Here is a 13,194-nt window from a genome sequence, read left to right on the forward strand (position 1 = left end):
TGGACAGACCCAGCTTCGAAACTGCAACCTCAGAAATCACATTCTCACAACTCCCAGCATCAATGATGAAGGTGCAAACTTTGCCACCGATGGTACAAGTGGAATGGAACAGATTATTGCGTAACCACTCGTTGTCAGGAGCACGAGGGGTTAAACATGATCGACGAATCACCAAAAGGGGGCCAACATCACCAGAAACATACTCCTCCGCTGCCTCATCATCATAAACATCATACACTGGGGCTGAATCTGAAGGAAGAGCAGAGTCAGGATCATCCACCTCAGTAAAAAGACCACGATTGGTGGACTTTGGGTTGCGACACTCTGCTTGGCGATGACCAACTTCACCAAGATTGAAACAACGCAAGCCACCGGGACGTCCCTGCGGGGGGGCTGTAGTGCCGCGAGGGGGGGCTAGGGTGGGATGGGCCGGCTGGGAAGAAGAACCAATGCCACTAGTGGGGACAACCTGTTTTCCAAAGCTACCCGAACCGCGCCTGGCAAGCTGTTTCTCAGCCTGTGAAGCACGCTGATGTGCCTCAGAAACAGTCAAGGGATCAAACATATTCAAAATATCCTGCAACTGGAGGCGAAGGCCACCAATATAGCGAGAAACCAACTGGAGAGGGGACTCAGACAGGTCAACACGAGCCACAAAGGTGTAAAACTCAGTGGAATAGTCATCCACAGAACGAGAACCCTGACGAAGATTCTGGAACCGTTGGTACAGGTTACGTTCGTAATTATATGGTAGAAACGCAGCCCTAATATGCTTCCTGAATTTGTCCCAATTCGTGAGCTTTGCCTTACCATGACGAACACGTGTCTGTTTCAACTGTTGCCACCATGCTTGTGCACGATCATGTAAGCGGGTCGTAACAAGGGGTACACGACGATCTGCAGGAACTTCCTTGAAATCCAGAATCTCTTCAACCTGAGAAAGCCAATCAATAAACTCTTCCGGTGGTAGACTACCATCGAACTTAGGGATGTCCACCCTAAAAGCCTGCTCCCAGCGATGATTGGGGCGTTCAGGGGATCGATTCCGAAGACCACCGAGAGGGTTTTCATCTGTCACCGTAACATCATCTTCAGGGTGGTGCATGTGCATAGATGCATCCATCCGTTGCGTCAACCATTCAACCTGCCGCCTCAAATCGTCGTTATCACGGCGAAACTCAGCGTTTTCACGTCGCAACTCAGCAAGGTCACCATCATCAGCACCAGGGGTAGGGTTGCGCGGCTGTCTTCGGGGCGGCATACCTCAGGGTCGACTGGAAACTGATACCAACTGATGCAGCGTGCGTGGCTAGGATGAACCTTTATCAAGATTCGTTGATTCTTACGAATACCGAACGTTGATAGATATTGAGGAAACCTCGTTTTCTGATTAATAATCTTCTTCTCCCTTACAATGGAATACCTTCAGGGTATTTATAGGACTTACACGTATTAAATTAGGAATTACGTCTAATTATAATTTAATTACACTAATTTAGGATATTCCTTCCATAACAAGAATATCCCTACCTAATTTAGAATATCCCTTGTAATCTCTTCCTTAATTAGAATATATATTATAATCCTTTCCTTGATTAGAATATATCTTCCAATCCCTTCCTTAATTAGATTATATATTATAATCCTTTCCTTGATTAGAATATATCTTCCAATCCCTTCCTTAATTAGATTATCTTCCAATCTCTTCGACTCGCACCGCATCAGATAATTAGCTATTATTTTCTTCTTTTGTTTAGGTTAGTTTTCAAAGGCTTGTGAGGGACCCTTTGAAGCAGACATATAAGCAAACATACAAATAGAGTCTTGCTTTTCAAGGGTGCCCTGTTTTTCAAAGGAATGATTAATCACTTAAATCCAACAACATGTGATATGAATCAATAACCGAATCCTTCCTTTTGTATTTTTGGCTTAATAATGCATCATACTGTATCATTCAGAAATCACAAAACCAGCCATCAGGGTAAGCCCAACTAAGTGGTCACCTGGCCCCCCCTATACTCCTGTAAAGGTGGCCCCGAGTTTTGGTCTCCCCAGGCCCAGTAGAAAAAAATATCGATATTTTTGTTGTACTAAGTCTAGTTTAAAAAGTTAATAAAAAAAAATTAGTGAAGTTCGAACCCATAATTAAATAAAAAATTTAAATTGTAATCTTAAACCACTAAACTACCTTCTTTTATGTTTAAAAATACCATGATTAAACATATTACTATTTGAAATAAATAGATTGCCCTAACTTGAGACTTGCACTTACCCAGGTCTGTCTGACCCTGTTCCTATATCAGAAATGATCCATGTTACGGATCCACTGTTTCCCTCAAAGATAAGGTTCCTCAAAGATAAGGGTAAAACAGTCCTTTTTTTAAATTTCAATTTTCTTTTACACTGTTTTATCCCTTTATGAGGGAATATGGGATCATTTCCTCTCCTATATACACTCAAAATCAAAACTAAATTTAAATTTGTCTCTACTATCATATAATGGGTATTTTTGACAACCTAGGTCCAATAATACATGTTGTAGGCTAATTTTAAACAAAATGAAGTAATAATACTATTATGATAACAATTCAAACAATAAAAACTAGTTTGGTTTGAGATTTGAAAGAGAAGTAACTTATGAAATAAAAATTTATTAAACTCGTTAATTTTAGTAAAATAAAATTATATAGATTATTTTATGTCCACTTATTTGGCATCTTATAATTGGATGATCTTATCCTCACCTCTCTGCCCATCCAGTGTCTTCCAAACAGAGAAGAAACAAAACAGAGTGGGGGGTTTTTCAATGGCTACATTTAGCTTCCTCCGTTTAACCAGAGCAAATCCTTTTCACCGGACTCGCATGTCCGGTGCCGATTCCGACGATATCCCCCGTCAGCCGCCTACTATATCTCCGGCGGAGCAATTTCCACCGATGTCCGCCACTTTCAATCGACGACTCTTCACCGGTATAGGTTCTGCATCAGTGGTAGCAGTTGGTGCCAACTTCGCCGGAATCACAAGTTTCCTTCTTGGGTTGTCGCCGGAGACCGGTCGGAAACTAAAACTCGATATAATCTATCCAATCGGAGGCTATAGCCGTTGTGTTCAACAGAGTGCCGGATTTGGTTAGTAAAGAGTTTAAATTCCTGAAAGATTTTGTATAACAGAGAGAAATGAATGATAATTGTAATGCAGAATTCATATATCCATCAAATTGGGTTGGAGATCAAAGATTGTTGTATAGAGCAGCCAAGAAATTAGAAAGAGCATTAGATGAACCGACAATAAACAGCCTTCCTAAAATTAGAGACAATGAAACCCTTATTAGAAGTGAACCCGTGGTCGCGTTCGGACCGCCGGGATCCAGCGGCGAGCTAAACGTCAGCGTTATCGTATCTCCAGTTCCATTAGATTTCAGGTTAATAATAGTTAAAAGTTAAAACCCACAATTCCTTTTTACAAAGAAATGACATTTTTGAATTTTTGTAACAGAATTGAAGCGTTTGGAGAACCGGAAGAGGTGGGGAAGACGTTGATCGGAAAGATAACTTCTTCGTCGGAAGTGAAAGGGACTTTACTGAAATCAAGATTAAGGAAGGATGATGATGATAAAGTGAAGTATTATGAGCTTGAATATAGAGTTGAAAGTTCTTCTTTTAAGAGACATAATATTGCTGTTTGTTGCGTTTACGATGGCAGATTGTTCACTCTTAATGCTCAAGCTCCTGAGGTTTTATGGAAGATTGTTGAATCAGATTTCTATAGGATTGCCAATTCCTTCGCCATTGTTTCTTATTAGAACATTCTCCACATTTGTAAGTAACCTTATAATGAAGAAAAGAAACGAATCGATTCGATTCAATCATCTATATATAACGTAACTCAATTGATGATCAAACTTGAAAAGCATAATGAAATGGATTAAAACCATTTTCTGTAATTTCAACCCAAAACAGATCATTCGTGTTTTCTTGTTAAGGGTTTACATCTTGTTCCATCGTCTATTCCAAATTCTAGCAGCTCAATTTGCAGTCAGACCGGTGATTATGGGTCTGCCAGTTAATGAACATTGTGACCTGTTCAAACCGCCCGATGAACCCGTCGATCATCATCCTGTTCCCGATGAAACCCTAGATTCAAAGTTAATAAACCCGGTTGAAGTTGAAGTTGCAGTTGCTGTTAATAATAATAATGGTGAAAGGAAATTAGGGCCAAAGAAGACGGTCAGCATAAATGAGAGAGTTGAAGTTATTGATTTTGGAAAGATGAGGAAGACGACGTCGTTTGATAGATTATCCATAGACAATACTAATAATAAGAAACCATTGAAATCTATACTTAGGGTTGGTTCCATTATCCGCTCATCCTAAAACATGCCGGAAGAATTTCGGAAATATTAATGTAATATTTTATCTTTATTATTATTGTTATTATAAATGTATATTTTTCATGTTTGATTAATAATAATAATAATAATAATAAGTTTAGATTATTTAAACAACCCAATCAAACAAGGCTTTAGTTTTTTTTTTTAATAATAAATTTAAAGGTTATATTCAATCAAGATCTTAATATGAGTCGGTTTGACAATTTTTGAATATAAGACTCCATATATTAAATATTATATTTGACAAATTTTAAAATAATTAATTAAATAAAATCAATAAACAAATTTTTTATTAATTAAAAATATAATATTATGGTATATTTATCAGTTAATCATAAAAAAAAATATATATTACAACTATCAATCAAATATATTTAATTTAGTTATTTGAATGACTTTATATTTGGCTCTACTAAGTTTAAGTTTGATTATAGTATAGTTGCAAACGAGTCGATCTGAGTTCAAATTAGTTTGAGCTTGAGCTCGAACTCAACTCGATTAAGTATTTTTTAGCTCGACTCGAACGTGTTTATAAATTTGAGCTCGAGCTCGACTCGAAAAACTTGAACTAAAAATAAATTTTTAAATATTTGTGAATAAAAAATAATTATTTTAAATTTTAGGTTTTAATATTAAAAGAAATAAAATAATATATTTTTTATTATCGGACATGAAAAAACTCGACAAGTTATCGAGCAAGTATTACATAAGCTCGAGCTCAACTCAAATATTAAACGAGTCAGCTCGAGCTCGACTCGAACTTTGTCAAAGTCAAACTTTAGTCGAGTTTTGACCGAACGGCTTATGATTCATTTGCACCCCTGGGTTATACTCAATAACATACCTTGACATATCAAATGTTTTTTTGATTGATATAACGATTTATCGGTTCAAAATCATTATATTCTTATTGTGGGTGATGAACATTTGATTAAGTTTTGGGACGAAACTTGGTGTGATGTTAATTAAATGTTTGGCGAATATTTTCTAGAAATTGCTTTTATTTCACTTTGTCAAGATGCATTAGTAAATGATATGTTTGACATTCAGTTTAGTGATTTTGCTAATTGTATTAGATATATAAGAAGATTGAACCAAGAGTTTATGATAGACTATTTATTCATACTAAAAAGTAAGGATTTAAACTCGTATTTTTGGGATTATATACGGTGATAGAATCTAGATAACTTTCATGTGAGTCACTGTTATACATCGTTCAATAAAGTTAGCCTCGTTGATTTATGTTGGGAAAATATTATAGGAGTCTAAAATGCCTACCAATATCTTATTATTTTTGTTAGAGTATTATTCACGACGAAATTCTCACTAATGATACATATATGCGAAAAAATATTACGATTGTGAGTCATTATCGTATATGTTACAAAGAGTTGAAGACGACTTCTCATATATTATTTTTTTTTACATTGTCACATTGTTGCATGTATATGGAGTATTTTGATAATTTTGACCTAAATCCAATGAGTTGTCGAAAATTGTCGGTGACTATTGAAAAATATAGATTGGGACGGCTAAAAAATGAGACTTACAAGATGGATCTCTATCCCTATATTTTTTTTTTTGATAGATTATTTGGTTAGAAACATATCGAAAAATATTTAATAACTAAAGTATGTTTATAAACATTATTCGCAATGTCATTATCTATATTTTCGTGTGAAGACTTTATTATTATTTTTTTAAGGCTTTCGAGTCAATTAATTATACTTATATTTTTTATTTTTGTTGTATTTAAACCATTTTTATTTTAATAAATAGATCATTTACAAACAATAATAATAATAATAATTAAAAGGTTAGAATAATTACCTTAATACTAAATAATTTGAAAAATATGAAAATTAAGTTAAAAAAATAATAAATATTTGTGAAAATTTAGGAGGAAAGGTAAAGAATTGGAAATGCGGATCGAATTTCGCTTCTGCCATGGCCGGCGGTCGGAGTATATAAACGAATCGCTTTCCAGACTAACAAAGTGTCGATAATGGGAGTTGGAAATTCTTCTCTCTCCCTTTCAGTGCCCAATAGCTCCTCATACTTCATCTCCTCTACTCTTTGTCCCCCCCACAAATCAAAATCAATCTTCTTTACTTTCCCTTCCAATCTTCCACACTTTTCTCTCTACCGGACTCCCATCATCAAGTTCTCCATGGAACAAAATCTCGTTCCCCTTAAGTGCGTTGGAATTAAAGAAGCTATCTTCCATGGAGAAGAAGAAGATTCTTCAAAACCCTTTTCTGATCTTCACAGTTTAGACACAGAATTGCTTCAGACGATGATGTATGATGCCCTGGTTTGGAGTTCACTTCACGGTCTAATCGTTGGAGACAGAACCGTTCAGGTTAGTTACTGCATGAATTGGCAAAATTTGTTGCATTTTATTGAAATGATTTTGGTTTAATCTGATAATAATGGGTTATTTATGTTTTAGAAATCTGGAAAAGTTCCTGGCGTTGGTTTGGTTCATGCGCCATTTGCTTTGTTACCTATGCCATTTCCAGAGAAACATTGGATTCAGGCATGTGAGGTGGCACCCATCTTCAATGAACTAGTTGATCGTGTCAGTTTGGATGGTGAATTCCTGCAGGACACACTCTCCAGGTGATCTTTTGCGATTTGATTTCATTATGAATGAATGTTTTAGCCACTGATGATCAATCCAAGAACTCATTAGCTGATATTACCTTTGCTTTTCATGTTTCTCAGAACAAAGAAAGCTGATGAGTTTACATCGAGGCTCTTAGATATTCATTCGAAGATGCTGGAAATCAATAAAAAGGAAGTCAGTAACAAAATCAGAATTCTATTTTGTGATAGAAGAAATATATTATGTGTATCTTGTGGTTGATCGATCTCCCTTTGAGATATGCAGGATATACGGTTGGGATTACATCGATCTGACTATATGCTTGACGAACAAACAAAACTATTACTTCAGATAGAGCTCAATACAATTTCTTCTTCTTTTCCTGGGCTTACTTGTCTTGTCAGCGATCTTCATAGGTTATATTAAACTTGAAAATTTCTTCGCAGTTTGTATGTTTTATTAAGGAATCAAGTAAAAACTGAAAATGATCATTCTGCAGGAATTTAATAAATCAATATGGAGGGCAACTAGGTTTAGACCACAAAAAGGTCCCAGAAAATGCTGCTGTGATTCAATATGCCAATGCATTAGCTAAAGCCTGGACCGAATTCAATAACCCTAGGTTGTACTGGAATAGAAGAATCTATATTTGACTTCTTTTTTGTGTGTGTGAATATCAAGGTTAATGTTAGTCTTTGACAGGGCTGCGGTTATGATTGTGGTTCAAAACGAAGAGCGCAATATGTATGACCAACATTGGCTTTCGTTGGTGCTCAGAGAAAAATATCCTTCTTGCTTAGCTTCTTCTTGACTTCTATTAAGGAAGACTTTGTTATTATATAATGTGCATAATCCCACTTCTGATTCTTTTTCCTCAACTTTAAGACACATATGGTGTTCAAACTATTAGGAAGACACTGGCTGAAATTGATGCACAAGGGAAGCTTCAACCTGACGGGACTCTCGTCGTGTATGTAATCATTGTATGCTCTTAACAGTTCTTTGTTGGGACTTATTTTATCTGACAAGTTAAAGCTTTGTTTAGTGGCGATGAAGCAATTTCTGTCATTTATTTTAGAGCGGGATATGCTCCTACAGATTATCCTTCTGAATCGGTGAGCAAATATTCCTACTTCTATCGATTTTTAGGATAAACATGTTAAAAGTTAAAACTGAGAAATATCTGAGCTTTAAATTGCTCCTGTTCTTTGTTTCTTTTTCAGGAGTGGAAGGCTAGATTATTAATGGAGCAGTCTTCTGCAATTAAGTGCCCTTCAGTTTCTTATCATTTAGCCGGCACAAAAAAGGTGCAACAAGAACTTGCAAAACCAGGTGTTCTTGAAAGGTAATATGGTTGACTCCTTATTTTATGCTAATTTTGAAGAAAAAATGTTCAGCGGAATCAATTTCATAGAGTTGCCAATTTCTTTCTGAAACAAACACAAGATGGAGTTAATTTGGTCTTGGGTTGGCTTCATGATGTAAGTTAATGTCATAAAAGGGTCAACACAATTAACTCTATTTTAACACGTTTGGCGCTATGTATTTTATTTCGATTCTAGACAACTCTTATTTAAACTCTCATTATTTTGTGCATTTTGCTTATGTTCGAAAGGTGACAACACATTTATTGTGATTCTCTAACAAGTGTTAGGGTTAGGTATAATAGAGGGTTGAGATGAAGGGAGATCTAACAGTTAAGGGATGCAACGGGTCCAGATATTAAAACAGAAATGTTTGGAAACAAAATCTAGTCTTAAACAGCTCTGTTTGGAAATACATGTAGGTCTGGAGTTGGAGATGGGTTTGGGTTGGTTAAAACCCGAAAAATAATTTATGGATGTGTTCCTAGAAGTTCTTGAACACAAAGTAATTCAAGAAGTATTAATTAAGGATACAATTTTTATTATTGATTAATGATTTGTATAAATAGATTATAGTAAACTTGTACAAGGATAATATGTGCATGAATTGATATGGTTTTGATGTTGGAAACTCATCCACAGCCTCAATTTTCTCTAGTTCTTATTCACTCTTAAATAGCTTACACATCTAATCGAAGTATTAGTTAGGGTTCATAGTTTGACATGACTACCTATTTGTGTCTCATTTGTATTAAGATGATTTGACTTGACTTCTAAAGAACATTCTTTTACATAAATATAATGGTCTATTTTCTCCTGAGCAGGTTTCTTGAAAACAAAGATGAAATAGCCAAACTACGAAAATGCTTTGCAGGACTGTGGAGCCTAGATGATACAGATGTGGTCAAGGATGCGATTGAAAGACCTGAACTATATGTTATGAAACCGCAAAGAGAAGGAGGAGGTTTCTTCCAGTTGAACACATCCATCATTTTAATACCGCGTCTTTTATGTTTATGCTAAAGGATTAAAAATACAATCGTAGGTAACAATATATATGGGGACGATATAAGTAAAACCTTGCTAAAATTGCAAGAGGAAGGAACAGAAGGAAGTGCAGCATATATACTTATGCAGAGAATTTTCCCAACTGTATCTTCCACTCTTTTGATGCGCGAAGGTGTTTGTCACAAAGAGAAAGCAATCTCCGAACTCGGAATATATGGTGCTTATTTGAGGTGTGCATTTATTTTATCAACACTCTAAACTTTATTTTAAATGTAGGAAGGAAAGGGTCTAAGAGCTAGCACGATCCCCACAGTAATACCTACCCTCCTGAGGCTTGAGTATCGTTGGTGGACTATGGAACTTTAATTTTTTTTAATTAGTTAGTTAGCTATCTTCTGAATAAGCTTGGTTGTATAATTTTTATTTTTATTATTAGTGACCCTCTTTCGGGTGATCTTGATCATATGTCAATGCATAGATTGTATTATCCTAAGGCATGTCCTGACTATAATGTTGTTTAATTTCCTTGTGCAGAAACAAAGAGAAGGTGATTTTGAATGAGAAAAGCGGTTATTTGATGAGGACTAAGGTATCATCATCTAACGAGGGAGGTGTTGCAGCTGGATTTGCGGTTTTGGACAGCATATATTTGACTTGAAGGAGGCTAATATCAAGATCATCTCTTTATGTGATTTTAATTACTTGTTGCTTTTTATTGATTTTTATGTTTGAAACATGGTGAGAAAGATTTGCAGTAGGGAGGAATAGGATTCCAGCATAAATGATGTTAACCTCTTTAGATTGGGCAGAAGCATATTCACCCCCTTGAAACTCTCCATTGATTGTGACAATAATAAAACAATAAAAGTGTCAAATATTTCAATATGTTTTGAGTGTTGACTGTTTCATATATATTTGATTTAAAATACAATTTCATCCAATTTACTGAAACTGATAAATTGCATCAATTATCAAGTCAAATTGGTTTAAAACCAAACATTGTGAAAAAATTTGCATCAACTTGTAACATGTCTTAAAGTTGTCCCATGATTGGAAACTGATAAATCCAATACAAACAGTTAGATTCAAGACATTATCCAAAACATTCTAGTTTCTTATGGTAAAAAAATAAACATCCTTGGAAGGGCATAATCATAATGCAAAACCAATAAAGATCAAAAGAATCATCATCAACTAATGATCATCTTGTTGAAGAATTCAGCTTGCTCAGGGAAATACTCCAACAGCTCATCCTTGGTCACCCACACAAAATCTTCACACTTGCTAATGTCAAACTTGTTCGTTGCAATCACTTGTGATTTGAAGAAGAATCGCTGAAATTCAAGCACAACTAGTAATTGTCATACAAAACTAATGGATTCATTGACTACATGTCCAAATCAACCATATTTGTCACCACTGGTATCTCTAAATCCGATAATATTAAGATTTGATCACTTTTTGTCTAGTAAATTAGGTACCTTAAATTGTGCAACTTCTTGTGTTTTATCCGAAGGCTGCTGGATCATATGGCCCATGGGAGCATTTCCGACAAAGTATGTATGAGAGAGATCGCCTATTATGGAGGTCAATGCAGATTCTGCACACTGGAAACATCGGGAATCCCCATAAATACAAGAAAGGTAATAAAACAGATATATTTAGCAATAATTATTAATATTACTTTTCGCAATGTCTCTTCAGACTCATAGATTTTTTCAGGGAAATGCCAAACGGGACTCCCACTTGGAGCTCCATATGTAGTTCCAAGTACTAGAAGATAAAGCCTTCTGTCTAGTGCTCTCTTCAGTGACCTTCATCAAACAAAGTATAAACAAGCAGACTGTGAATATATAATTCATGACTTAAATAAAGTACATAATCTTTTCTTTAAATTATTATAATTTTTTTACATAGGAACCACTGAATTACAAGTTAAAATATACAACAGGTTGTAATAATGCAATTTTGCAATTTAGAATTTTCAATACTGATGAAGGACAGGAATAAACATGAAACCAACATTCAATCAAAGATAAGAAGTAAGATTGAAAGATCTGTTGCACCCAATGATGAACAACTATGGTCTCACCCGAGAAAGACAAGGGGAGAAAATATTAATGAAAGATATGATAATTCTTTCATCTACGGGAAATGGTACCTTTTATCATTATTCTTATCTGCTTCTGTAATCCTTGGAGCAGGCACATACTCAACCTGATAGTTTCCTTTCCCTCTGTTTGCAACAACAAATTAAGCTAGATCTCAGATGTGAAATGTTTCAACATCGTATTTCACACCAACATATCAGAAACCAATCACAAGTATAAAGAACTAAAACAGCAAACAAAGTTAGATTTTACTGTGGAATTTGAAAAAAAAAACACTTATGTGAATTCACATAAATAGAAAAATTGGAATTAACTAAAAAGATGATTCTGCAAGAAGAAAAACAGTTATATGAATTTGCTAACCAGACCCAGATAAGATCTAAATGGAGTGGCTTTGAACCCTCTAAATAAGTAGAAATGCCTTAATAATGCAAGACCATTGTTTAGTTTTAGGTAATTAACAGAGATTAAACAGCATGAAGCTTGGAATCGAAACATCAATTAATACCATGCAAGATGATAAATCTGGTTCTGAAACTTATTAAATAATTGTGAAGAAAATCAAAAGCACTCATATAAACTCCATGGCTTCACCTTGCTTCAGATTTATTCAAGAATTCATCAGGATATGGCTTTCTATATTGTTGTCTCCACTGGAACCTATTACATAATGAGAAAACATAATTAAATAAAGGTGACAATTAATCAATAACAACCATCCACAGCCAAATTTAAACACATCGCCTTGCACTCTCATTACAAAAACAAAGGAACTATGGAGTGGTTGCTATGAAACCAACTATTTTGCCCTATACTAGAATGTTTCCCTTGTGTTCGATCATGTTATGTAGACAACAACAGCTTTCATAAAAAACAGGCCAAGAAATCTGTAACTATCAGTCCCTACTACAATCCCTAAGAAAACTATAATTAAATTTTTTAAGAAAAACAACAAACTAAGCATCCCCTTTCTAGTATACCAACAACTCCCCCTGCCCATAGCTTCAAACTTCACTTTAACCTAATCTTTTCCAATAATATTGACCTCGTTAATGCTTTGGTTGAGGATAAAGTGGTTTAAGATTAATTTATTACTGAATTGGTTAGTAATCTCCTCCCCAATAATCAAACCTAAAACCATAGATAGATCAAGCATGATTGATACTGCCTATGTTTTGGATTCAACTCAGCTTGATGACTAAAACGCATAATGCAAACAATATATGAATGAAATAAACAGGTAACTTACGAGAAATCCTGGAAAGCATAAAGAACGGGATCAATTTTGGGAATGACGACGGGAAGTCTTTCGAATAGGACAGAAGCTACAATTTGATCGTGAGCAGTTGAGGTGGAAAAGGTTCTGGCAGTTGATAGGAGAGAACGACGAATCAGCGCACTGAGAGGAGCTGGAGCTTTGTACATGTTTAATTAAGTCCTAGCAAGAATCTGAAGAAAATGCGGGAGCCTCTTAGAAAGGAAGAAGCAAAGAAAGGAAGTAAGATCCCTGGAACAGTCCAGAAAGATAAGTGAGAGTGAAAAACGTCTTCAATTTCGTCTTGTAATTCTGGATAACAAAAGAGGAACTCAGTTCCCTCACATAAAGCAGCTACGCGAAGCATATATAATACAACGCAAAAGCCGTCTCCTTCCTTCTTATTCACCACCCACTGAATGCCTTCTTCTGCCTTCCTTCCACACGGGGATTAATTT

At 35.3% G+C, this 13,194-nt stretch overlaps 3 protein-coding genes across 7 annotated transcripts; 2 read left to right on the top strand and 1 right to left on the bottom strand.

Moving 5' to 3' along the window:
* The first annotated feature begins 2,745 nt into the window (after positions 1-2,745).
* LOC124914637 (psbP domain-containing protein 7, chloroplastic) lies at positions 2,746-4,450 on the top strand. 5 transcript variants are annotated; one of them, XM_047455229.1, is made up of 4 exons: positions 2,746-3,128; positions 3,199-3,421; positions 3,496-3,818; positions 3,983-4,450. In XM_047455229.1, exons 1-3 carry the CDS (start codon positions 2,807-2,809, stop codon positions 3,800-3,802), a joined length of 852 nt encoding a protein of 283 aa, XP_047311185.1. In that variant the 5' UTR covers positions 2,746-2,806; the 3' UTR covers positions 3,803-3,818; positions 3,983-4,450. The 5 variants fall into 5 exon arrangements, with proteins under 5 accessions (XP_047311185.1, XP_047311184.1, XP_047311186.1 ...); XM_047455228.1 differs by having other exon boundaries at positions 4,021-4,450; XM_047455230.1 differs by having other exon boundaries at positions 4,024-4,450.
* A 1,869-nt stretch (positions 4,451-6,319) lies between these two features.
* On the top strand, positions 6,320-10,255 carry LOC124914066 (glutathione synthetase, chloroplastic). Its single transcript, XM_047454539.1, has 12 exons — positions 6,320-6,752; positions 6,843-7,012; positions 7,118-7,193; positions 7,284-7,414; positions 7,498-7,620; positions 7,701-7,781; positions 7,888-7,968; positions 8,044-8,113; positions 8,222-8,343; positions 9,187-9,326; positions 9,408-9,600; positions 9,905-10,255. Exons 1-12 carry the CDS (start codon positions 6,396-6,398, stop codon positions 10,026-10,028), a joined length of 1,668 nt encoding a protein of 555 aa, XP_047310495.1. The 5' UTR covers positions 6,320-6,395; the 3' UTR covers positions 10,029-10,255.
* Positions 10,256-10,386: 131 nt separating this feature from the next.
* On the bottom strand, positions 10,387-13,158 carry LOC124914067 (54S ribosomal protein L17, mitochondrial). Its single transcript, XM_047454541.1, has 6 exons — positions 12,731-13,158; positions 12,076-12,141; positions 11,532-11,606; positions 11,055-11,184; positions 10,852-10,977; positions 10,387-10,704 (listed from the first exon to the last, which is right to left on the bottom strand). Exons 1-6 carry the CDS (start codon positions 12,904-12,906, stop codon positions 10,561-10,563), a joined length of 717 nt encoding a protein of 238 aa, XP_047310497.1. The 5' UTR covers positions 12,907-13,158; the 3' UTR covers positions 10,387-10,560.
* Positions 13,159-13,194: the final 36 nt, after the last annotated feature.

The sequence above is a fragment of the Impatiens glandulifera genome, chromosome 9, assembly GCF_907164915.1.
Source record: "Impatiens glandulifera chromosome 9, dImpGla2.1, whole genome shotgun sequence".
In the NCBI taxonomy this organism is placed as follows: Eukaryota; Viridiplantae; Streptophyta; class Magnoliopsida; order Ericales; family Balsaminaceae; genus Impatiens; species Impatiens glandulifera.

Bases quoted from the DNA above. Each gene is read 5' to 3' on its own strand.
- LOC124914066 (XM_047454539.1), top strand. From the start codon at position 6,396: ATGGGAGTTGGAAATTCTTCTCTCTCCCTTTCAGTGCCCAATAGCTCC. The intron at 6,753-6,842 runs GTTAGTTACTGC...TTTATGTTTTAG, and splicing joins TTGGAGACAGAACCGTTCAG to AAATCTGGAAAAGTTCCTGG. The intron at 7,415-7,497 runs GTTATATTAAAC...ATCATTCTGCAG, and splicing joins CTTGTCAGCGATCTTCATAG to GAATTTAATAAATCAATATG.
- LOC124914067 (XM_047454541.1), bottom strand. From the start codon at position 12,906: ATGTACAAAGCTCCAGCTCCTCTCAGTGCGCTGATTCGTCGTTCTCTC. The intron at 11,607-12,075 runs GTGAAGCCATGG...TGTTGCAAACAG, and splicing joins TTGAATAAATCTGAAGCAAG to AGGGAAAGGAAACTATCAGG. The intron at 10,705-10,851 runs GTACCTAATTTA...CTTGAATTTCAG, and splicing joins AAGAAGTTGCACAATTTAAG to CGATTCTTCTTCAAATCACA.
- LOC124914637 (XM_047455229.1), top strand. From the start codon at position 2,807: ATGGCTACATTTAGCTTCCTCCGTTTAACCAGAGCAAATCCTTTTCAC. The intron at 3,129-3,198 runs GTTAGTAAAGAG...ATTGTAATGCAG, and splicing joins TCAACAGAGTGCCGGATTTG to AATTCATATATCCATCAAAT. The intron at 3,422-3,495 runs GTTAATAATAGT...TTTTTGTAACAG, and splicing joins CCAGTTCCATTAGATTTCAG to AATTGAAGCGTTTGGAGAAC.